General features: G+C 45.4%; 1 protein-coding gene across 1 annotated transcript in view; it reads left to right on the plus strand.

The window, feature by feature from the left end:
- Nucleotides 1-25,531, plus strand: part of UMODL1 (uromodulin like 1) — a 51,917-nt gene that overhangs the window by 10,094 nt on the left and 16,292 nt on the right. The window contains exons 2-9 of the mRNA XM_072133538.1: nt 7,295-7,537; nt 8,803-8,964; nt 9,868-9,989; nt 12,440-12,626; nt 12,898-13,026; nt 13,584-13,664; nt 14,047-14,301; nt 16,157-16,269. Of these exons, the coding sequence (XP_071989639.1) occupies nt 7,489-7,537; nt 8,803-8,964; nt 9,868-9,989; nt 12,440-12,626; nt 12,898-13,026; nt 13,584-13,664; nt 14,047-14,301; nt 16,157-16,269 (1,098 nt within the window). The 5' untranslated portion in view covers nt 7,295-7,488. The remainder of the gene's footprint in view (nt 1-7,294; nt 7,538-8,802; nt 8,965-9,867; nt 9,990-12,439; nt 12,627-12,897; nt 13,027-13,583; nt 13,665-14,046; nt 14,302-16,156; nt 16,270-25,531) is intronic.

Raw genomic sequence — 25,531 nt, forward strand, 5'->3', positions numbered from 1 at the left:
TCACTGCATGGTTGTATTATTTATTGAATGGCCACTGCATGGTGGTATTTACTGAATGATCGCTGCATGGTGGTATTATTTACTGAATGATCACTGCATGGTGGTATTTACTGAATGATCACTGCATGGTGTTATTATTTACTCAATGATCACTGCATGGTGGTATTATTTATTGAATGATTACTGCATGGTGGTATTATTTACTGAATGATCGCTGCATAGTGGTATTATTTACTGAATGTTCACTGTATGATGGTATTTTTATTGAATGATCACTGCATGGTGGTATTATTTACTGAATGATTACTGCATGGTGGTATTATTTATTGAATGGTCACTGCATGGTTGTATTATTTATTGACTGTTCACTGCATGGTGGTATTATTTACTGAATGGTCACTGCATGGTTGTATTATTTACTGAATGATCACTGCATGGTTGTATTATTTACTGAATGACCGATTGACGACTGTATGGTTACCGAATTAGCAGTATATGGTTGGGTTATTTATCAACTGATCACTGCATGGTGGTATTATTTACTGACTGATCACTGTATTGTGGTATTATTTACTGAATGATCACTGCATGGTGGTATTATATAATGAATGATCACTACATGGTGGTATTATTTATTGACTGATCACCCAATGTTGGTATTATTTACCAATTGACTACTGTATGGTTGTATTATTTACCGAATTATAAGTGTATGGTTGGGTTATCACATACTGACTGAGAGCACTGTGTGCAGGTATTATTTACTAACTGAAGGCACTATATGGTCATATTATTTAATTACTCTGAGCACTTCATCAACATATTATAAGCTGACAGCATGTGGGAGTATTATTTACTGACAGTGAACACTTTTTGGTGATATTATTTAGTGATGAAACACTTACTGAAGGTTTCATTTTTTGACCTTGAGCATTGTACCCAGGTAGTATTTACTGACTATGAACACTATTTGGTAGTATTCTCTGCTGAGTGGAAGCTCCATATGGTAGTTGTATTTGCTGACTGTGGACACTGTATTGCAGTATTAATTACTGAGTATTGTACGCTGACTGCATACTTTACGGGGGTATCATTTACTGACTATGAACACTGCTTGGTGGTAGTATGTGCTGACGGGATGCACCATGTGGTAGTATTATTTACTGACGGTATGTTGGTATATACTGGAGTGATTTTGTGACATTTTGCTGATTTTACCTGTTATTGTCCTGTTATGTATTTACAAGGCTGTGGTATAATACCGCACTGCGGGGAACATACTGTACTGCACTGATGTTTATCAACTATCAAACAGGGATTTGTCTCATGGGCCGATTGCCAACGAGAGATTTTCTCCCTTAAGTAGTGAAGCTGCCAACACTGACTCTTCCACATGGTGAGATGATGCTGCGGGTTTATTAAAGGGGTTGTCCATGGCCTTCACCATATTTACCAATTGCTTAGAATGATGTCATATACAATAATTCCTCACCAAAGCCCCATCACTCCTGGGCCAGCACTTCCCTCATCCCCTAAAGATTTCTGTAACTAGTGGCAGGAGCCTCCTAATGGAGGTACCAGGAGAAGGAGTAATGGGACCTCCACCAGTTTTACCCATTCACCATAGTTCTGATTTTCTGAATCACAACCTGGTGAAGAGTCATCCAATTCTTGGTCTTCATGACCGCTCAAGATTGGTTGACCCTCTTCTGGTGCTGAGGTTGGATGTGATCTGGTGGTTCAGCATAGTCCATGGTGTCTTTGATATTCGGGTCAGCAGCACCTGTCTTTAGGAAGGCTGCTGGTTCCATTATCGTGGCTCCAATGTCTTCTCAGTTTATATGAGAGAATAAGGGATGTGTCCAGAAGCTTCATTTGACTCCCAGGAGGGGAGGAAGATACTTCAAGAAAACTGGCTTGGTCACAGTGGGGGTCATTTACTAAGGGCCCGATTCGCGTTTTCCCGACATGTTACCTGAATATTTCCGATTTGCGCCGATTTTTCCTGAATTCCCCCGGGATTTTGGCGCACACGATCGCATTGTGGCGCATCGGCGCCAGCATGCACATGACGGAAATCGGGGGCGTGGCCGAACGAAAACCCGTCAGATTCGGAAAAACCGCCGCATTTAAAAAAAGAAATGTGTCGCTCGGGACGCGCTTACCTTCACCTGGTCCAGCCCGGTGAACTCCAGCGCGTTCAGATGCTTTTCAGCGCAGCAGCGCCACCTGGTGGACGGCGGAGGAACTACCTTGATGAATCCCAGCCGGACCCGAATCCACCGCAGAGAACGCGCTGCTGGATCACGAATGGACCGGGTAAGTAAATCTGCCCCATTGTCTTTAATGTTCTCCAGGGAAGGGGCTCTCTGATGTCATGTCTGTAGAAGATCATGCCAATGGTGACGTGGTCCACTCCTCTGCCAGCATTGGGCCAATTCTGGGGCTGCATATTCTGGTGTATGAAGACTTTACCACTTCATTCACAGGTCACATCTATTTAGTGATTATTATGTGGCCTTCACTGGTCAGGAGTCAATTCTGTGGCCACTTATGACCATAGTGGAGGATTCCAATTCTGGTACAGACCACTCCGCAGCAGACAGGTCATGGAAGTGATGTAAGTCTCCTCTAGCAGGCAGCTCCATCACGTAGCAAATTAAGTTCTTCATAGCCAACATGGATAAACTATTGGCTTCCAGCGGAAGTGATGTAAATACAGGCAGTCCCCGGGTTACGTACAGGATAGGTTCTGTAGGTTTGTTCCTAAGTTGAAGTTGTATTTAAGTCGGAACTGTATATTTTATAATTGTAGCCCCAGCCAAATTTTTTTGGTCTCTGTGACATTCGGATTTTAAAAATGTTGGATTGTCATAAGAACCAAAATTAACAATAAAGCTTCATTACAGACGCCTGTGATAACTATTAAAGCTGTTTATTGTAACCTAAGGCAGAATTACATTAAATTACAAACATCCAGAGGTCAACTGTTAACTAGGGGTCGTATGTAAGTCGGGTGTTCTTAAGTAGGAGACCGCCTGTATCCTCAAACAACCAGCTCCACCACATAGTAAATGAAGTTCTAGGCGACCAACCATGAATGAAGTAGGGGCTTCCATGGTAAGTCACCTGTAGCTGCCAACTCCATCAGGTAGAACATTAAAGGAAACCTACCACATGATATGGTAGGTGTAAGATGGAATTACCGAGCACCAGCTCAGGGTGAGCTGGTGCCGGAGCTTATTTTTGTTAGTGTCCTAAACCGCTTTATCGCACTTTAAACACTTTTTAATCTTTATAGCCGAAGCTGCTTCGGCGCACTAAGCACGTGACGTATAGGAAGTGCCGGAGGGCCGGTGACGTCACGCGTGCATGGGCGCACCATATCATGTGTAGGTTTCCTTTAAGTTCTTGGTAGCCCATCATGGATGAAGTAGGGGCTTCCTATCTGGAGCATTTGGTTCTCTAGAAGACTGTAGCCATGTTGTGTGTAATCCTCTTTGTTGCGATGATGGTGATATGCTCCTTACGGATGGCGTCTGTCACTAGGTAGACTTATCCAAAGCCTCAGAGACCCATAATATGAAGGAAGGTGAAGAACGTCAGTGATAGGGGCACTTGGTCAATGGAAAGCCCCACAAAGGTGCCGTCATCTTCCATGGAGGTTTCATTTGTGTTGGGTTTGTTGTACTTGCAGCTGCTGCTCTGAGATGACTGTGCAGACCTGTGGATATAGTTTACAGATAGACAGTATAGAAAATAGGAGGAACCAGCGCTTCAGACGTTTGTAAACGTAAAAACTTCTCTTGATCCTTTATTCATACCTCTTTAAAAACATAGATGATGGCAGACAGCGCAACACAATGGCAACACAGGGCAAATTCCAACACGTTTCGCTCAGCAGAGCTTAATCATGGATACCATGAGCGAAACGCGTTGGAATTTGCCCTGTGTTGCCATTGTGTTGCGCTGTCTGCCATCATCTATGTTTTTAAAGAGGTATGAATAAAGGATCAAGAGAAGTTTTTACGTTTACAAACGTCTGAAGCGCTGGTTCCTCCTATTTTCTGTGCTGCTGCCCCGGGTCCACGGGGGATTCCTTTATGACCGTGCGCTGGATGTTCCCCGTCTGATTGGTGAGCCAGATTTTACCTTCTTGTCCCTATGTTCTTGAGATAGACAGTATAATATACAGATAGACATTTTGTATACACAGGCCTGGATTATGGTTGGTGGAGGAGCTCACACAAAGTGTCCCCCACTTTAATTTATCTCCCCTTCACTTATATATATAACTTTCTGTACTCCTACCCCTCCTGATATTGTGGGCCCTCTCTTCCTACCCTTCCAATTGTGGCCCCTGCTGTCCATCCTCACTCATATGGTGGCCTTTGTCCTTCTTCCTTCCTCATATTGTGGCCTCCTTCCTCCATCATATTGTGGCCTTCTATCCTCCCTCCTCCCTCATATTGTGGCCTTCTATCCTCCCTCCTCCCTCATATTGTGGCCTTCTATCCTCCCTCCTCCCTCATATTGTGGCCTCCCTCTTCCATCTTCTTCATATTGTGGCCTCCTTCCTCCATCATATTGTGGCCTCCTGTCCTTCATCCACCCTCATTTTGTGGTCTTCTATCCTCCCTCATATTGTGGCCTCCCTCTTCCATCCTCTTCATATTGTGGCCTCCCTTCAGGTCCCACCATGGTATTTATCTATTGAATAGATTTCCTCACATTTTACTCTACAATACTTTGGTATAAAGAAGAATTCAACTTTACGGTTCCCAGGTTCTGTACGAACAAAACAAACATCGTGGCCACACACCTTCACTTTGGTCTTGTCTGCCCGGAGTTATTTATTAAAGACTAGGGCGTGGATATATGATGACTGGGCCCAAATATTCATTCGGATTAATTTTTTTTTACAAAAAAGGTCCAATTAGGACCTCACTGAAACCCATTTGTCAAGACAAGTACACTTACATGTGTATAAAGGGTTAATCTTTATTTATTCATTTAAAAACATTTTTTAATCATTTGTGAGACACTACAGAAAATGGGGTATAAAAATCTACAATCATCAGGACCTCAAGTTAAAGTAATTATAGGAATATATTCTCTTTTTTATTTTTGGTGGCCTAAATGGTGTGTGATGGGAATTTCAACTTCTTAGCAATGTGTATATTTGCGTCATTACTCCTTTCACAAGGGAAGTTGAACAGGACGTGTTAGCTCTTCACATGTAGATAGTTGCTATTTTACTTTAGGGACACTAGGTGTCACCCCTGAGTCCATGTACATCAATTGTATCTAATGATGTGATACATTGTAACACTCTCTCAATGATGTTATTTAGTAAATATCACTCTCCTTTTATACATAGTAGGAGTATACGCTCTCTCACTTGCTAAGGGTCCATTCACACGCGGTATGCCCGCCGTGCGAGCATACCGCCGTGTGCTGGAGAGGAGGAGGAGGTGACCCCTCCTCCCTCCATAGAGAATAGCGGCGCACGGCTGCACACACGCCGAAAGATAGAGCAAGCTCTATCTTCTTGCGGTGTGCGTCCCGGATTGGTCTGCACTGTGCCGCTATTGCCGTCTATGGGGACGTACATGCGGCCACAAATTTGTACGTCCCCGCAGACACAGAAATTCTCCAGCCTCAATCACAGTTTGTTGATCCACCATTCACACATTCCTTCGTAGATTTTGCCACTAGTAATCCCTAAGTAAATCTGTATTCAGTAGGTCCTATGATCACTAAATAAAAGGTGAACCCCCCCCCCGACATGTTTCGCCACCCCTAAGGACGTCACGCAGGTGGCTACATTGCTAAAAAGTTAAAATTCCCATCACACACCATTTAGGCCACCAAAAATAAAAAAGAGAATACCGTATACACTCGAGTATAAGCCGACCCGAGTATAAGCCGAGGCCCCTCATTTTACCACAAAATACTGGGAAAACCTATTGACTCGAGTATAAGCCGAGGGTGGGAAATGCATTGGTCACAGCCTCCCCAGTATATAGCCAGCCAGACCCTGCCCCAGTGTATATAGCCTTCCAGCCAGGCTCTGCCCCAGTGTATATAGCCTGCCAGCCCCTGCCCCAGTGTATATAGCCTGCCAGCCCCTGCCCCAGTATATATAGCCTGCCAGCCCCTGCCCCAGTGTATATAGCCTGCCAGCCCCTGCCCCAGTGTATATAGCCTGCCAGCCCCTGCCCCAGTATATATAGCCTGCCAGCCCCTGCCCCAGTGTATATAGCCTGCCAGCCCCTGCCCCAGTGTATATAGCCTGCCAGCCCCTGCCCCAGTATATATAGCCTGCCAGCCCCTGCCCCAGTGTATATAGCCTGCCAGACCCTGCCCCAGTGTATATAGCCTGCCAGCCCCTGCCCCAGTGTATATAGCCTGCCAGACCCTGCCCCAGTGTATATAGCCTGCCAGCCCCTGCCCCAGTGTATATAGCCTGCCAGACCCTGCCCCAGTGTATATAGCATGCCGCCGCTGCCGGACAGATCGCACAGAAGAAATATAGGGGTCACCAGAAAGGTGAGTTTAGATATATTTATTTTACTCGAGTATAAGCCGAGTTTGGGTTTTTCAGCACATTTTTTGTGCTGAAAAACTAGGCTTATACTCGAGTATATAAGGTATATTCCTATAATTACTTTAACTGGAGGTCCTGATAATTGTAGATTTTTATACCCCATTTTCTGTAGTGTCTCACAAATGATTAAAAAAATGTTTTTTAAATGAATAAATAAAGATTAACCCTTTATACACATGTAAGTGTACTTGTCTTGACAAATGGGTTTCAGTGAGGTCCTAATTTTGTAAGAGAGAAGAGGCTCCTCCTGGCCTCTATTCCACACGTGTGCCTCCTGTTCAGTCTTTTTTCTACTTGTTCTGTCATATAAATTAACATTTATCACACAAACTGAGGCCTGCAGAGTCTGAGGTTTTTCTCTGAGCATTTTATGAATAATTTTTCTTGATGTACAATGACTTCTTGTGGCAATTACAACCCTCCCCAGATTGATGAGCAGCAATAATTGCTTTTCTAAGATCATTGCTGAGGAGCCTAAATGCCCTAGACCAGCAAACTGCACAAACTTCTGCATTTACATAGATGGTCACACTTTCTGATCATCAATTGATTACTAGCATATTTTTTTTATTTGAATTTTTTTATTCTCCTGAAGTAGTGGGGGACTTTGTTCTGCAGGTGACTTTATATACGGAGGCCTAATATCATATACCTCACATTTGACCTTTATTTTCTTCTCTATAGGTCAGACAGTTTCCTCTTGGAGTTACCACGTCTGTAACCACACGGTAATAACAAACGTCTCCAAGGTTGTGGCTTTTCAGAAGCCGCGAGTAGAGCGGACCTGGTGTCTGTCATGGATTCCATGGAAGCTGTGCACCAGAACCTCCTATGTAACCGAATACCGGACGGTGTATGTACCGGAGACGTCTGAGGAGATGCGCTGCTGTGAGGGGTACGAGCCTGTGGGACATTACTGTGCACTGTGTAAGTAGTACTGACCTACCTCCTTCTGTAATACCCTGAGGGTCTGTACTGGGACTGGTCAGGGGTACAGCCATAAACTGGAGGTTCTGCAGATCCCATAACCGTTGCGCACATTTAATGTGGTCACAGGAGCAAGATGAGTGACTTTCAGCATTGTCATCATCGTCAGTGAGTGGCCACAGTGGTCACCGGATACTTTACCTGGGCGCCATAAACAGCCAAAATGAGAACGGTGCTGCTGGGCCCAGGATCCTATTTATCATCTATTCATTATGGGTTTGGTCCCTTTCTGTGGGGCAGGTGACTGCTGTATTATATGGCAGACATAGCAGGTGACTGGTGTATTATATCCAGACATGACAGGTGACTGCTGTATTATGTGACAGACAGGGCTAGTGACTAATGTATTATGTGGCAGAAAGTATGGTTGTCTGCTGTATTACATGCCAGATAAGGCAGGTGACTGCTGTATTATATGGAAGAAAGGGTTCTTGTCTGCTGTATTACATGGCGGACCAGGCAGGCGCTGCTGTATTACATGGAAGAAAGGGTTATGGTCTGCTGTATTACATGGTGGACAAGGCAGGTGACTGCTGTATTATATGGAAGAAAGGGTTCTTGTCTGCTGTATTACATGCCAGATAAGGCAGGTGACTGCTGTATTATATGGCAGAAAGGCTGGATAGCAGATGCACTCTGTTAACACCCGGGATCAGGGCTGAAATGGCTTTTGGGTGTTGGCTTTTTGAGGTTAGACCATAGAACAACAAACTATCTTTTAGATACGGTATTGATTGTATTGAATGTTGAAATCACTGGCTAAAGGGACAGCGAAATGGAAGAAAAAAACGTAAAAATAATGTAAAGTTTCTCATTTTGGATAGAGAGATAAACTCACTCGTGACCATCTGTATAAAATAGACTATTTTATCACTCAGCATGAGACGCTTCTATAAATCTGGTGGAGTTTATTACTGTCTAGCTTTTTCATAAATCTGCCCCCAGAAAAAGAACGGATCCATAATAGAGAGGGAGACTTGGGAGTGGGAGCTGTGTGTCCTGTATTATATAACCTAAATATACACTCTATAGACGGCTCTGTGCTCTTAATGTCACCAGTGTAATTCTCCATTTCTCCTGTGGGGGCGCTGTATTTATCTGTATTCTGGGGTTCGTAAAGAGATAAAGGACTTTAATACAACAATTGATACATTTATAAAGTAGGTAAATCTGTAATATGTAACATTGTCCTGTGTATTATACAGCTCTAGAGAAATCTCGTGGCTTTGCTTCAAGACCCGGAACATGTCCTGATAGAGAAGGCGAGGAGCGCGGACCCCAATGTTTATATGATTTCGATTGCCCCGGACTACAGAAATGTTGTCTGTCCTCCAATGGATCTTTCTGTGCCTCTCCTGCACCTCCAGGTCAGTGATTGTTTATACACAAGTCCTACGTTTGGACATATTGGGGGTCATTTACTAAGGGTCCGATTCGCGTTTTCCCGACGTGTTACCTGAATATTTCCGATTTGCGCCGATTTCCCCTGAATTGCCCCAGGATTTTGGCGCACGTGATCGGATTGTGGCGCATCGGCGCTGGCATGCACGCAACGGAAATGGGGGGGGCGTGGCCGAACGAAAACCTGACAGATTCGGAAAAACCGCTGCATTAAAAAAAAAAAATCTGTCGCGGAGCTTGCACTTACCTTCACTCAGCCCGAGCCACCTGGTGGACGGCGGAGGAACTACCATAATAAATCCCGGCCGGACCCGAATCCACTGCAGAGAACGCGCCGCTGGATCGCGAATGGAACGGGTAAGTAAATCTGCCCCAATATGTATTTGAAATGTATTTTTTGGCACATTTTCGGACTTTGGGGCATGTGAAGGAGGGGGGGGGGGGTCATAGGTACTCTGTGTCAGTCCCATTTCCACCTGGGACATTTTGATTCTTATATATTGACTTTCAGGAATCCCTTTTGGAAGTTGTTTATATATGTATTATTATTTTGTTATCTGAATAAAGTATAACTAAGCCCTTTGCCTTTGGTGTTCAGTGACTGTTTATAGACCTCCCCCTCCCCCCACTATAGGGGGTCTGGTCAGTCCTGTACATGTGGATATTGTTTCCTACGAGACCCCAACAAGGTGACCTATAGCCATAGTGTCTGTCTGGTATTACAGCCCAGGGCAGCTCCGTCCTACTGGACCCGTGGTACCACCAGTGTATATTAATGACCTATACTACGGACAGGACCTCAGATCCCAAATAAATGTATTTACCTGCAACATTGTCATTTACAAAACAGTCATTTCTTTTTTACTTAGCTCTAGACAGAAACACAATCAGATATTGGTACAATGGTACAATCGTCATCAAGATGGGCTATAAAGAACTGATCCAGTGGGATGAAGGCCTCATCAATCATACAAGATTGTTACATGCAATGGTTAGTAAAATGATAAAACTACTATAATACTGCCCCCTATGTACAAGAATATAACTACTATAATACTGCCCCCTATGTACAAGAATATAACTACTATAATACTGCCCCCTATGTACAAGAATATAACTATTATAATACTGCCCCCTATGTACAGGAATATAACTACTATAATACTGCCCCCTATGTACAAGAATATAACTATTATAATACTGCCCCCTATGTACAGGAATATAACTACTATAATACTGCCCCCTATGTACAAGAATATAACTACTATAATACTGCCCCTATGTACAAGAATATAACTACTATAATACTGCCCCCTATGTACAAGAATATAACTACTATAATACTGCCCCCTATGTACAAGAATATAACTACTATAATACTGCCCCCCTAAGTACAGGAATATAACTACTATAATACTGCCCCCTATGTACAAGAATATAACTACTATAATACTGCCCCCTATGTACAGGAATATAACTACTATAATACTACCCCCTATGTACAAGAATATAACTACTATAATACTGCCTCCTATGTACAGGAATATAACTACTATAATACTGCCCCCTATGTACAAGGATATAACTACTATAATACTGCCCCCTATGTACAAGAATATAACTACTGTAATACTGCCCCCTATGTACAGGAATATAACTACTATAATACTGCCCCCTATGTACAAGAATATAACTACTATAATACTGCCCCCTATGTACAAGAATATAACTACTATAATACTGCCCCCTATGTACAGGAATATAACTACTATAATACTGCCCCCTATGTACAAGAATATAACTACTATAATACTGTCCCCTATGTACAAGAATATAACTACTATAATACTGCTCCCTATGTAATATAATATAACTACTATAATACTGCCCCATATGTACAAGAATATAACTACTATAATACTGCCCCCTATGTACAAGAATATAACTACTATAATACTGCCCCCTATGTACAAGAATATAACTACTATAATACTGCCCCCTATGTACAGGAATATACCTACTATAATACTGCCCCCTATGTACAAGAATATAACTACTATAATACTGCCCCCTATGTACAAGAATATAACTACTATAATACTGCCCCCTATGTACAGGAATATATCTACTATAATACTGCCCCCTATGTACAAGAATATAACTACTATAATACTGCCCCCTATGTACAAGAATATAACTACTATAATACTGCCCCCTATGTACAAGAATATAACTACTATAATACTGCCCCCTATGTACAAGAATATAACTACTATAATACTGCCCCCTATGTACAAGAATATAACTACTATAATACTGCCCCCTATGTACAAGAATATAACTACTATAATACTGCCCCCTATGTACAAGAATATAACTACTATAATACTGCCCCCTATGTACAGGAATATAACTACTATAATACTGCCCCCTATGTACAAGAATATAACTACTATAATACTGCCCCCTATGTACAAGAATATAACTACTATAATACTGCCCCCTATGTACAAGAATATAACTACTATAATACTGCCCCCTATGTACAGGAATATAACTACTATAACACTGCCCCCTATGTACAAGAATATAACTACTGTAATACTGCCCCTATGTACAAGAATATAACTACTATAATACTGCCCCTATGTACAAGAATATAACTACTATAATACTGCCCCCTATGTACAAGAATATAACTACTATAATACTGCCTCCTATGTACAAGAATATAACTACTATAATACTGCCCTCTATGTACAAGAATATAACTACTATAATACTGCCCCCTATGTACAGGAATATAACTACTATAATACTGCCCCCTATGTACAAGAATATAACTACTATAGTACTGCCCCCTATGTACAAGAATATAACTACTATAATACTGCCCCCTATGTACAAGAATATAACTACTATAATACTGCCTCCTATGTACAGGAATATAACTACTATAATACTGCCCCTATGTACAGGAATATAACTACTATAACACTGCTCCCTATGTACAAGAATATAACTACTATAATACTGCCCCCTATGTACAAGAATATAACTACTATAATACTGCCCCCTATGTACAAGAATATAACTACTATAATACTGCCCCTATGTATAAGAATATAACTACTATAATACTGCCCCCTATGTATAAGAATATAACTACTATAATACTGCCCCCTATGTACAAGAATATAACTACTATAATACTGCCCCTATGTATAAGAATATAACTACTATAATACTGCCCCCTATGTATAAGAATATAACTACTATAATACTGCTCCCTATGTACAAGAATATAACTACTATAATACTGCCCCTATGTATAAGAATATAATGATGTAAGTATAGTAATGATATAACATTGTAGCTTTGTACAGTGAATAGAACTTGTCATTAATAACTTCCTGTATAATCTCACACTTGTGCTGTCAGGTAGGTGGAGAGCTGTGGCCACTAGAGGTAGGTGTCTATCACGTCTCCACCAGGGCTGCAGGGATCTTCTCCATCGAGTCCTGTGTCCTGATTGGGGTGAATGAGTCTCTCCCCCTGGAGGAGATGGGAGCGATGCTGAGGAACATTGTCATCCGGGTCCCAGAAGTCATCAGCGTCCAGATACAAGGTATCTCCTCACGTCTCTATCCGGTTCTGTTACCAGTCTAAGAAAAACTAACACAAGATCTGAAGCCCCAGTTAAAGTCAGTGTATCCTTAAAGGGATCTTTTGGGATTCATGTTGTCACCACCATAGTTAAAATTTTACATATTTGGGTTGTTTCTTTAAAATGATGTTTTGGGAGGGCGACTGTGGATTGTTTAGCTGTAACGGACGGATCATCTATGGAGCCGGGGGGATAATACACACAGTGATATCTGCCCACTTTATGTCACCAGACCTCAACGAATGTCTGTGCCCAGAGCTTGGCAGCTGCCCACCCCACCAGGAGTGTCATAACCTGAAGGGGTACTACCACTGCTCCAACAGGAGCCTCTCACACCCCACCCCGGAGCCAAGACACACAGGTAACACCCTCATGTCAGGGCATGAGATACATCACCAGATGAGTGATAGATATGAGACTCATAGATAGATAGATAGATAGATAGATAGATAGATATGAGATAGATAGATAGATAGATAGATAGATAGGAGATAGATAGATAGATATGAGATAGATATGAGATAGATAGATAGATAGATAGATAGATAGATAGATAGATAGATAGATAGGAGATAGATAGATATGAGATAGATAGATAGATAGATAGATAGATAGATAGATAGATAGAAGATAGATAGATAGATAGATAGATAGATAGATAGATAGATAGATAGAAGATAAATAGATAGATAGATTGATAGATATGAGATAGATAGATAGATAGATAGATAGATAGATAGATAGATAGGAGATAGATAGATATGAGATAGATAGATATGAGATAGATAGATAGATAGATAGATAGTAGATAGATCCTCTGGTATTTGGGGGCACCAGTGGTCACGCTGCACTGTAATATGATAATATAGAATTGTTACGTTCACATTTGCTTATTGCTACCTAAACTCTTCTCCGCAGAGGACGTCCCCCCGGTGCCTCCCTCTGACCCTCCTATCACACAGAGCGCCCCCCCGGACATATCTACCACCCCCTTCTGTAGTAAGTATCATATTAGCAGTAACTATAAATCAGTAAATAATATGTTACATAGAATAATTCTACACAGATGACAATTCTCTATGTTATTCTCAGTGCTATCTGTAATACAAAGCACCAAACCCTCTGCCATAATAAGTACATGATGGACTCTGCAGCTCCCATGAGGGGGCGCTCATCACATTTAAATTTACTTTTCTGTCTGTACTTTTGGGTGGATTAATATGAAGCTGATTCCAGGTAGAAGGAAATCTGACTGCAGGATCAGACTACGCTAGGATTACTTGTAGTCTGTTACCATGGAGACACCTAGGCTTATGTTAGAACTGTGTATACACAATCATAGCAAAATGCGCATCTTATTATTTCTTTTCCATCTTGCCAGACTGCTCCATGTTCCACAATCACAGTATCACCAACGTGAGCAGTGGCGGCTTCCTCGTGCACTGGAGAACTGACTGCCCCGACAACTACCCCTATCATGTACAGGTGTCATCCAGGGAGTATCAGCTGAGCAAGACCATCAGAGGGACCACCATGGGGGTGCAGGGACTGCAGGCCGGGGAGCTGTACACTGTGCAGGTGACATTTCAGGACTGCAATGGTCTGGTCCAGCTGTGGAGCGGGAGAGCAAAGACAGGTAATGGGATAGGCTCGTCCTGGGGGGATTCTGTGCGATTTTCGGGTCTGTACCGGGTGGTGGGAGGTAACCCCCTAGTCTCATCCCTATTTACATCCACTGAGTGTAGATAGAATTTGATGCTATAGTGATGCAGGGAGCCATCGACTCCCCACATCATCATTGTGCACCTACAGTAAGTATCTGATTTTTTTGGAAATTTCAAAGTGGAGGGGGGACACAATTTTAGGAGGGGTGTCATCAGCTTGGGAAAGGGGAGAGTGAGGGCAGGCTTTACAGAAGGAGGGCTGAGGAAACAGGGGGACTATAAATAGGGGGCAAATAAATGGGGGAATTATAAGGAGCGCGCAGAAGAAATTGGGGCATTAGAAATGGAGTATTATAATTAGGGGGTATAGAGAAGGGTGGCAAATGGGGGCTAAAATATAGATGGGTTATAAGTAGGGGGCGGCCACAGGGCGGGAGGCATAAAGCATGGGGTGTCTCAGGAAGGAGGCGTCATACAGTATGGGGCTATGAAGGTCATTATTACAGTGTGTGGGTCCGCCAGGGGTTGGGGGTAAGGGACATATGGCACAAACATTTTCTGGAGCTTATTTATTTTATATTACCTCTCTTCATTCCAAAAGTTTGTTACCATTAAATAGGGTTAGGCTGAAAATTCTAATGTAGAGGATGCAATATCCTTGGTCACCACTAGATGGCATAGTAAGCCTTCTGATCTGAAAAGTGAATATTCATGGAGGTTCCTCCTTTAAAGGAAACCTACCACCACAAATCTACCTATAAAGGTAGATTGGGTGGTAGGTGCATCAATGGGACGTGAGGATAGACCTTTTAAGGGCTAATCCTCACGTCCCCTCACTTTTTTGGTAACTTTTATTCCATATATATTTAAATTTACTTATGTGGCTACCGGGGCGTGGAGTAGCCGCATATGAGATTACATGAGGCGGCTACTCCACGCCCCGGTACCCACTTTACCCCTCCTACTCACCCATCTTCGGCGCGCAGTTCCGCGTAGCTGCGCGCCCTCGTCCGTTGACCCTGCCGTCTGCGCATGCGCAGAAGAGCAGGCCCGCGCCTGCGCGGTCACTGCTCCGAAACAGGCGCGGGCCTGCTCTTCTGCGCATGCGCAGACGGCAGGGTCGCCGGACGAGGGCGCGCAGCTACGCGGAGCTGCGCGCCGAAGATGGGTGAGTAGGAGGGGTAAAGTGGGTACCGGGGCGTGGAGTAGCCGCCTCATGTAATCTCAGATGCGGCTACTCCACGCCCCGGTAGCCACATAAGTAAATTTAAATATATATGGAATAAAAGTTACCAAAAAAGTGAGGGGACGTGAGGATTAGCCCTTAAAAGGGCTATCCTCACGTCCCATTGATGCACCTACCACCCAATCTACCTTTATAGGTAGATTTGTGGTGGTAGGTGCCCTTTAAGCTTTATTATAGGGATTTCCTATGACTAAGCCCTAGACGATAAGTTGATCATAGGGTCTTCTGAATGGATTGACAGTCAAAAAGATGCACTGTACCTTATTTTCTACTACCTCCGGCACGTCTGCGCACACATCGATCCTCTACCACCTGGATAGGTCCAGGCAAAAGCCATGACAGTGACTGACCACCATCGTGACGCTCTGATGTGAAATTTCACCTTTTAAACCTCCTTGATGCTGCTGTCAATGCTGACCGTGGCATCTAAGGGGTTTACAGAAGGAGGGGACAACTTTTCCTTCCCCTTTTACACTGCTGCATAACATCACAGGGTAATGATGGTTGTCATGTCCATAGAACCTTAATGTAAAAAAATCTCTAGAAATCATCATTAATCTGATCTTCTCTCTTCTCCGCAGAGGCGCACACACTAAATGCATCACTGAAGATCGATAACTGGAACCTGACTGACTCTCTGCAGGACCCCAATTCTACAGAATATGCAGATTTTATTAAGAAATTTATCTCAGAGGTACAGAAATGTTAGTCCCGTATGTAGGAGCATTGCTAATAGTACAGTATTTAGTCACCTTGACCGCAACAAGGTTTGTGGACTTGATTAGCTCCCCCTGGTGGAGGCAGCGGGCAGCCAGTGTTTATCCATCAAGGCAAAAGATCAGACTTCCCCATTGTCTACGTCTAGATCCAGATGAAAATTAGAGAACGGCACATCATTTTCTTAATTTCCAGGTCATTGGGGGTCATTTACTAAGGGCCCGATTTGCGTTTTCCCGATGTGTTACCCGAATATTTCCGATTTGCGCCGATTTCCCCTGAATTGCCCCGGGATTTCGGCGCACGCGATCAGATTGTGGCGCATGCACGCGACGGAAATCGGGGGGCGTGGCCCAACGAAAACCCGACGGATTCGGAAAAACCGCCGCATTTAAAACAAAAAAATGTGTCGCGGGGATTGCACTTACCTTCACTCAGCCCAGCTCGGTGTATTCCAGTGCATTCCGGGGAACTTCAGCGCAGCAGCACCACCTGGTGGACGTCGGAGGAACGGCCTTAGTGAATCCCGGCTGGACCCGAATCCACCGTAGAGAACGCGCCGCTGGATCGCGAATGGACCGGGTAAGTAAATCTGCCCCATTGTATAGGGATTCTATGGGATTTGGACTTGATTAGCTCCCCCTAGTGGAGGCAGTGGGCAGCCAGTGTTTATCCATCAAGGCAAAAGATCAGATCCCGCCATCATCACTTCTAGACCCAGATGAAAATTAGAGAACGACAGGTCCTTGTATAGTTCTATGTGATTATATCCTAACATGAGGAATATATCAGTATTTTGGACTTTTTTAATAAATTGTATATATTCTAAAAAACAGAATAAAAATATAAATGAGAAAAATGTAAAAGACACTGATACAAAATTAGAGAACATTCTCAGTTACCTGCAAGTTATTGGTGTTAATCTGGCACTTGGCGCTAATTTCCTTCATTATCTGATGAACCGTGATGTAACTGGTACCAAACTTTCCAGTTTTCAATGGTTTTGTATAAATGCTGTGCCGTTTCAAAGTGACTTAAACCCCCCTGGATAAGACCGTAGATCTTCTGACTATGGTTGGATTCTTTTCATGAATAGCTTCTCTTGTATGCACACTGCAGTGCTCTCTGCCTACTGCCCCCTGCATTACAAGATTAGCTCAGACACAGGCACTTCCTGCCAGCAAACACAGGGTGCAGAGACTTACTCTACTAGCTACAGACAGATAAGGTCTTTATAGCAGCGCTGACAGTGTGTGTTATAGGTGATTTAGCAGAGCTGACTGTGTCATTGTTTGTTATATTCTTGTCATGGATGTCATCATCTCTCATCTCTGATCTGTCTCTCTTTTTCTATGTGTAAGATACTTGTAGAATGTTCAGAAGAAAAATAAAAGTGTAGATAAACCCTGTACCCTAAGCACATTGTCAGCACAGCATCTCATAGCACTAGAGGGATCATGAAGTGTCTGCTTAGAGAGTCCCCGCCCACATTCTGGAATCTTACACTGACCATCACTGAGTGACAGGATCTAAAACAGCGATAACACTGAGTTATTGTAAAGTAAGCAGTAAAAAATGATCTTTATTGTGTAAGCATCACTTTAAGTGCATTTGGAATGAAAGCAACTCTGCAGTGACCAAAACTCTCATTAGTAGAAACAATTAAAAAGCTAGACTAATCTTTGCTAAGGGGCCTGTTGCTTGGACAGAGAAACACAGTTCATTTAAGCGATGAAAGCAAGTTTCATTTATTTGGATATGTTCATCAACAAACTGGGGAAAGACTGAAGCCAAAGTGTGTAAAGAGGTCAGTGAAAAGTGGTGGAGGAAGTGTCATGGTTTGGGGAATGTTTTCTGCAGCAGGAGTTGGACCTCTCATACAGCTACAAGGCAGAGTGATTACAGGTGTCTATCAGAACCTTCTTCAACAATACGTGGCTCCTTTCTTGTGTTGATCACTCAATTTTCATGCAGGGCAATGCCCCCGTCACACAGGAAAATGGGTAAAGCAGTTCTCTGAAACAAAAAACGTTTTAACAATGAAAAGGCCACAGCCTGGAGTCCTGATCCAAACCCAATAGAAAACCTCGGGAAAGTCCTTGGTGACAAAGTTCTGGACGAGAAACCCACAACAGTCACAGAACTGAGGAAGAGACTGGAAGAAGAGCGGAAGAGACCCCAGCAGAGCAGAGACCAGTGATGTCCTGTGGCCGGTGCGGAGGTCCTGCGCTCTCCCTACTGACTGGTGATGTCCTGTGGCCGGTGCGGAGGTCCTGTGCTCTCCCTACTGACTGGTGATGTCCTGTGGCCGGTGCTGAGGTCCTGTGCTCTCCCTACTGACTGGTGATGTCTAGAGATGAGCGAACATGCTCGTCCGAGCTTGATGCTCGTTCGAGCATTAGCGTACTCGAAACTGCTCGTTGCTCGGACGAATACTTCGCCCGCTCGAGAAAATGGCAGCTCCCGCCGTTTTGCTTTTTGGCGGCCAGAAACAGAGCCAATCACAAGCCAGGAGACTCTGCACTCCACCCAGCATGACGTGGTACCCTTACACGTCGATAGCAGTGGTTGGCTGGCCAGATCAGGTGACCCTGGGATAGACTAGCCGCTGCCCGCGCTGCTCGGATCATTCTGTGTCTGGATGCCGCTAGGGAGAGAGCTGCTGCTGGTCAGGGAAAGCGTTAGGGTGCTAGTAGATTACTGTTAGGCAGGAGTGATTCTCCAAGAACCCAACAGCCCTTCTTAGGACTAGAATAACGTTATACTTTTTTTTTTTTTTTTTGCATCTAGTACCATTTTGTGAGGAATTAGCAGGGGGACTTGCTACCGTTGTGTTTAGCTCTTAGTGACACACATATCCACCTCAAACACCAAAGTGGGAAAATTTAGTAGGGGTTGGATTTCAATTAGGCACAGTCTGCCAGTTTTCCTTTTTTATTTTACGTTTATTTTGTTTCATAACTCAGTGTCATCTCATCTGGCATAGTAGTGTGCTTTCATACTTGGCTAGAAAATAGCCATAGGAGAATCCAAACGGCTTACGCCTACAGTAGCGTTATATATATTTGATTTCTGGTTGATCTGCTGGTGGCTGTACTTGCTGCAGTGCATATACTAGCCAATTGTGAGCAATTTGTAGTGAGACTTGCGACCGCTGTGTTTTGCGCTTAGTGACGCACATATCCATTGCAAAGACCGAAGTGGGACAATTTATTAGGGGTTGGATTTCAATTAGGCACAGTCTGCCATTTGTCCTTTTTTATTTTACGTTTATTTTGTTTAATAACTCAGCGTCATCTCATCTGGCATAGTAGTGTGCTGTAATACTTGGCTAGAAAATAGCCATAGCAATAGGATAGCATTGTTTGGTTTTAAAAACTCAAAAACACAAAAAAAAAAAAAAACACAAAAAAAAGTAAAAAAAAAAATTAAAGCTATAACTCTCATTTTAAAAATGTTTAACCCGAGGGCTAGGGGTAGAGGACGAGGGCGGGGACGTGGGCGTCCAACTACTGCAGGGGTCAGAGGCCGTGGTCCTGGCCGGGGTGAGACACCACCTGCTTATGAGGGAGCAGGGGAACGCGGCAGAGCTACACTCCCTAGGTTCATGTCTCAAGTTACTGGGACTCGTGGTAGAGCACTGTTGAGGCCAGAACAGTGCGAACAGGTGATGTCGTGGATTGCTGACAATGCTTCGAGCAATTTGTCCACCAGTCAGTCTTCCACGCAGTCCACCCATGTCACCGAAATCGCCACTCCTCCAGCTCCTGCACCTCAGCCTCCTCCCCCCCAGTCTGCCCCCTCCCAGGAAAATTTGGCATTTGAACCGGCATACTCTGAGGAACTGTTTTCTGGACCCTTCCCACAGTCACAAACCACTTGTCCGGTTGCTGCTGAGCAATTTTCCGATGCCCAGGTTTTCCACCAGTCACAGTCTGTGGGTGATGATGACCTTCTTGACGTAGTGGAAGTGTGTAAAGAGGTGTCCGACGATGAGGAGACACGGTTGTCAGACAGTGGGGAAGTTGTTGTCAGGGCAGGAAGTCCGAGGGGGGAGCAGACTGAGGGATCGGAGGATGATGAGGTGACAGACCCAAGCTGGGTTGAGAGGCCGGGTGAACACAGTGCTTCTGAGACGGAGGAGAGTCCTCGACCTGAACAGGTTGGAAGAGGCAGTGGTGGGGCCAGACGGAGAGGCAGGGCCAGAGCTGGTGCATCAGCGCCAAATGTGTCAACTAGTGAAGCTCCCGTGGCGAGGGCTCTTGCGGCGAGGGCTAGATCTTCAGAAGTCTGGAGGTTCTTTAAGGAAACACCGGATGACCGACGGACTGTGGTGTGCAACATTTGCCAAACCAGGCTCAGCAGGGGTTCCACCACTACTAGCTTAACTACCACCAGTATGCGCAGGCATATGAATGCTAAACACCCCACTCAGTGGCAACAAGCCCGTTCACCTCCGGCCGTGCACACCACTGCTCCTTCCCCTGTGTCAGCTGATAGTCAGCCCCCTGCCCAGGACCCTGCCACAAAAACCCCATCGTCGCCTCCACGATCCTCCACAGCATCCACCAGCGTTCAGCTCTCCATACCCCAGACGCTGGAGCGGAAACGCAAATATAGTGCAACCCACCCGCACACCCAAGCCCTTAATGTGCACATCTCCAGATTGCTTAGCCTGGAGATGCTGCCCTATAGGCTAGTAGAGACCGAGGCCTTTCGCAACCTCATGGCGGCGGCCGCCCCTCGGTATTCGGTCCCCAGCCGCCACTACTTTTCCCGATGTGCCGTCCCAGCCCTGCACCAGCACGTGTCAGACAACATCATCCGTGCCCTGACCAACGCCGTTTCTGACAAGGTCCACCTGACCACGGACACGTGGACGAGTGCTGCCGGGCAGGGCCACTATATATCGCTGACGGCACATTGGGTTAACTTGGTGGAGGCTGGGACCGAGTCTGACCCTGGGGCTGGTCATATACTGCCGACGCCGAGGATTGCGGGGCCTACCTCGGTCCAGGTGTTTCAGGCCTACTATGCCTCCTCCTCCTCCCACCCCTCCTCCACCTCCTCCTCCGAACTACCATCCGTGGGCATGGCGCCATCAGTCGGTAGCTCTAGGCACAGCAGCAGTGCCGTCGCTAAGCGACAGCAGGCGGTGCTCAAACTGCTGAGCCTAGGCGATAAAAGGCACACCGCCCAAGAACTATTACAGGGCATCACGGCGCAGACTGATCTGTGGCTGGCACCGCTGAACCTGAAGCCAGGCATGGTTGTGTGTGACAACGGCCGTAACCTGGTGGCGGCTCTGCAACTCGGCAGACTGACACATGTGCCATGCCTGGCCCATGTGTTAAATCTGATAGTTCAGCGTTTCCTCAAGACATACCCCAATCTGTCAGATTTGCTCACGAAGGTGCGCCGCATCTGTGCGCATTTCAGGAAGTCCAGCACAGATGCTGCCACTCTCAGGGCAGCGCAGCGCCGCCTCCAACTGCCCGCTCACCGACTGTTGTGCGACGTGCCCACGAGGTGGAATTCAACACTGACCATGTTATCCAGAGTTTACCAGCAGCGCCGAGCCATTGTAGACTGCCAGATGTCAACTTCCACCAGAACTGGTAGTCAGGTCAGTCAGCTTCCTCAAGTCTACAATGAGGAGTGGACGTGGATGTCTGATATCTGTCAGGTGCTGAGTAACTTTGAGGAGTCAACACAGATGGTCAGTGGCGATGCCGCCATCATCAGCCTCACCATCCCGCTGCTTGGCCTGTTGAAAAACTCTCTGATCAGCATGAAGTCGGAAGCTTTGCGCTCGTCACAAGAGACGGGGGAAGAAGATTCCCTTGTTGATAGCCAAAGCACCCTCAGGTCTGTTTCTCAGCGCATATCGGAGGAGGTGGAGGTGGAGGAGGATGAGGAGGAAGAGGAGGAGAATGTTGGCGAGACACAAGAGGGGACCATTGTTGAGTCCTTCACTGTTCAGCGTGTATGGGCAGAAGAAGAGGAGTTGGAGGAGGAGGAAATGGACAGTCGGGCCAGTGAGGGGAGTGAATTCTTACGCGTTGGTACTCTGGCGCATATGGCAGATTTCATGCTAGGCTGCCTATCCCGTGACCCTCGCGTTCAAAGAATTTATTCCAGCACCGATTACTGGGTGTTCACTCTCCTGGACCCACGGTACAAGCAAAATCTTTACACTCTCATCCCTGGAGAGGAAAGGAGTGTGAGAATGCATGAATACCAGCAGGCCCTGGTTCACAAGCTGAAACAGTATTTCCCTTCTGACAGCGCTAGCGGCAGAGTGCGTAGTTCTGCGGGACAAGTAGCGAGGGAGAGTAGGCGAGCAGGCAGCTTGTCCAGCACTGGCAAGGGTACGCTTTACAAGGCTTTTGCCAGCTTTATGTCACCCCAGCAAGACACTGTCACCTGTCCCCAGTCTCGGCAGAGTAGGGCTGATCTTTACAGAAAGATGGTGAGGGAGTACGTAGCTGACCATACCATCGTCCTAAATGATCACACAGCTCCCTACAACTACTGGGTTTCAAAGCTGGACATGTGGCACGAACTGGCGCTGTACGCCTTGGAGGTTCTTGCCTGTCCTGCCGCTAGCGTCTTGTCCGAGCGGGTTTTCAGTGCAGCTGGTGGCATCATCACCGATAAGCGTACACGCCTGTCGACTGACAGCGCTGACAGGCTGACGCTTATTAAGATGAATAAAGCCTGGATTTCTCATAATTTCCAATCTCCACCAGGTGAAGGAAGCTCAACCTGAATAATTTATCCACTCCTCCTCCTCCTCATTTTCCTCCTTCTCCTCCTCTTTGTACAGTAAAGCAGAGGAAACTGGCTATTTTTTGACAGGGCCCACTGGCTCTAGCTATAGTACTTTATGCATTTAATTTTTCTGGAGGGCCACCTACCCGGTCCTCTGTTTTAAACAATTTTTGGGAGTGCCACATACAGGCACTCAATCTATTCAATTTTTCTGGAGGGCCACCTACCCGGTCCTCTGTTTTAAACAATTTTTGGGAGTGCCACATACAGGCACTCAATCTATTCAATTTTTCTGGAGGGCCACCTACCTGCTCCTCTGGTTTGAAAAGTTTTTTGGACTGCCACATACAGGCACTCAATCTATTCAATTTTTCTGGAGGGCCACCTACCCGCTCCTCTGGTTTGAAAACTTTTTTGGACTGCCACATACAGGCACTCAATCTATTCCATTTTACTGGAGGGCCACCTACCTGCTCCTCTGGTTTGAAAAGTTTTTTGGACTGCCACATACAGGCACTCAATCTATTTCATTTTTCTGGAGGGCCACCTACCCGCTCCTCTGGTTTGAAAACTTTTTTGGACTGCCACATACAGGCACTATCCAAATTAAATTGTCTCCATAGCAGCCTCCACACGTTGTCTCCATTGCTACCTCCAAACGAGGTGTGTCAGGCAGAAATTCGGGTTGTTTTCATGGATTCCACATCAAAGTTGTTAACTTTGTCGCCACCCTGCTGTGTTATCCACAAAATATACTGGCAAACTTTTATCATTTACCAATATTATTTCAGCGCTTCTTGCGCATCTGTTTACATTCCCCTCACCCGCCATATCCCAAACTTATAAGAACGCTACTACACTTGATCTTATACAAAAGGTTCTTAGAAGTGCTGTTTGGGGAGTAGCCTAGAGACAGGGGCTTGGATTGGCGAAAGCTCACCTGGCAGCGGAGCGCCAGCTCCATGCGCATCATGCGCTTCTTGCGCATCTGTTTACATTCCCTTCACCCGCCATATCCCAAACTTATAAGAACGCTACTACACTTAACTTGGTGCAGGCTGGGACCTAGTCTGACCCTGGGGCTGGTCATATACTGCCGACGCAGAGAATTGCGGAGCCTACCTCGGTCCAGGTCTCAAAGGTCTAGTATACCTCCTCCTCCTCCCAACCCTCCTCCACCTCCTCCTCCTCCGAATTACCATCCGTGGGCATGGCGCCATCAGTCGGTAGCTCTAGGCACAGCAGCAGTGCCGTCACTAAGCGACAGCAGGCGGTGCTCAAACTGCTGAGCCTAGGCGATAAAAGGCACACCGCCCAAGAGCTATTACAGGGCATTCCACATCAAACTTGTTAACTTTGTCGCCACCCTGCTGTGTAATCCACAAAATATACTGGCAAACTTTTATCATTTACCGATATTATTTCAGCGCTTCTTGCGCATCTGTTTACATTCCCCTCACCCGCCATATCCCAAACTTATAAGAACGCTACTACACTTGATCTTATACAAAAGGTTCTTAGAAGTGCTGTTTGGGGAGTAGCCTAGAGACAGGGGCTTGGATTGGCAAAAGCTCGCCTGGCAGCGGAGCGCCAGCTCCATGCCAAGATCCAACTAACATAGTTTTAACTGCAGCACCTTTAATCTACTACTAGTTCACTGCCTCCATACATGGTCCCCTTATCAAACGAGCTGTGTCAGGCAGAATTTTGGGTTGTTTTCATGGCTTCCATGTTAACTTTGTCGCCACCCTGCTGTGTAATCCACAAAATATACTGGCAAACTTTTATCATGTACCGATATTATTTGAGCGCTTCTTGCTCACCTCCTTTGGTTCCTCTCTGCCACCCATTGGTTTGAAGCCTGAGTCCATTTAGGGTATGTCGCCATGCCACTCTCTAGCCTGCCGCTGCCTCTGCATGCCGTCCCCTATAGTGTCAGGGTCAATTATTGGATGTTTTACATGCTATCTAGCTTCATTCTGTCACTCTGTCATGGCCATGCTGTTGCCCATAATTTTGGCATAATGGTGCGATTAGGCAGCCTCAGAGGCATCCATGCATGCTGCCCCTGCTGTTTCCTGTCCATTTCCGTGGTGTTTCCATCCTTTTCTGAGGTTCCCAGGTGTTTGGCCAAGCTTCCCTGTGCAGAGCCTTGGTCCCCTTGAAAAATGCTCGAGTCTCCCATTGACTTCAATGGGGTTCGTTATTCGAGACGAGCACTCGAGCATCGGGAAAAGTTCGTCTCGAATAACGAGTACCCGAGCATTTTAGTGCTCGCTCATCTCTAGTGATGTCCTCTGGCCGGTGCGGAGGTCCTGTGCTCTCCCTACTGACTGGTGATGTCCTGTGGCCGGTGTGGAGGTCCTGTGCTCTCCCTACTGACTGGTGATGTCCTGTGGCCGGTACTGAGGTCCTGTGCTCTCCCTACTGACTGGTGATGTCCTCTGGCCGGTGCTGAGGTCCTG

Source organism: Engystomops pustulosus, chromosome 2, assembly GCF_040894005.1.
Source record: "Engystomops pustulosus chromosome 2, aEngPut4.maternal, whole genome shotgun sequence".
In the NCBI taxonomy this organism is placed as follows: domain Eukaryota; kingdom Metazoa; phylum Chordata; class Amphibia; order Anura; family Leptodactylidae; genus Engystomops; species Engystomops pustulosus.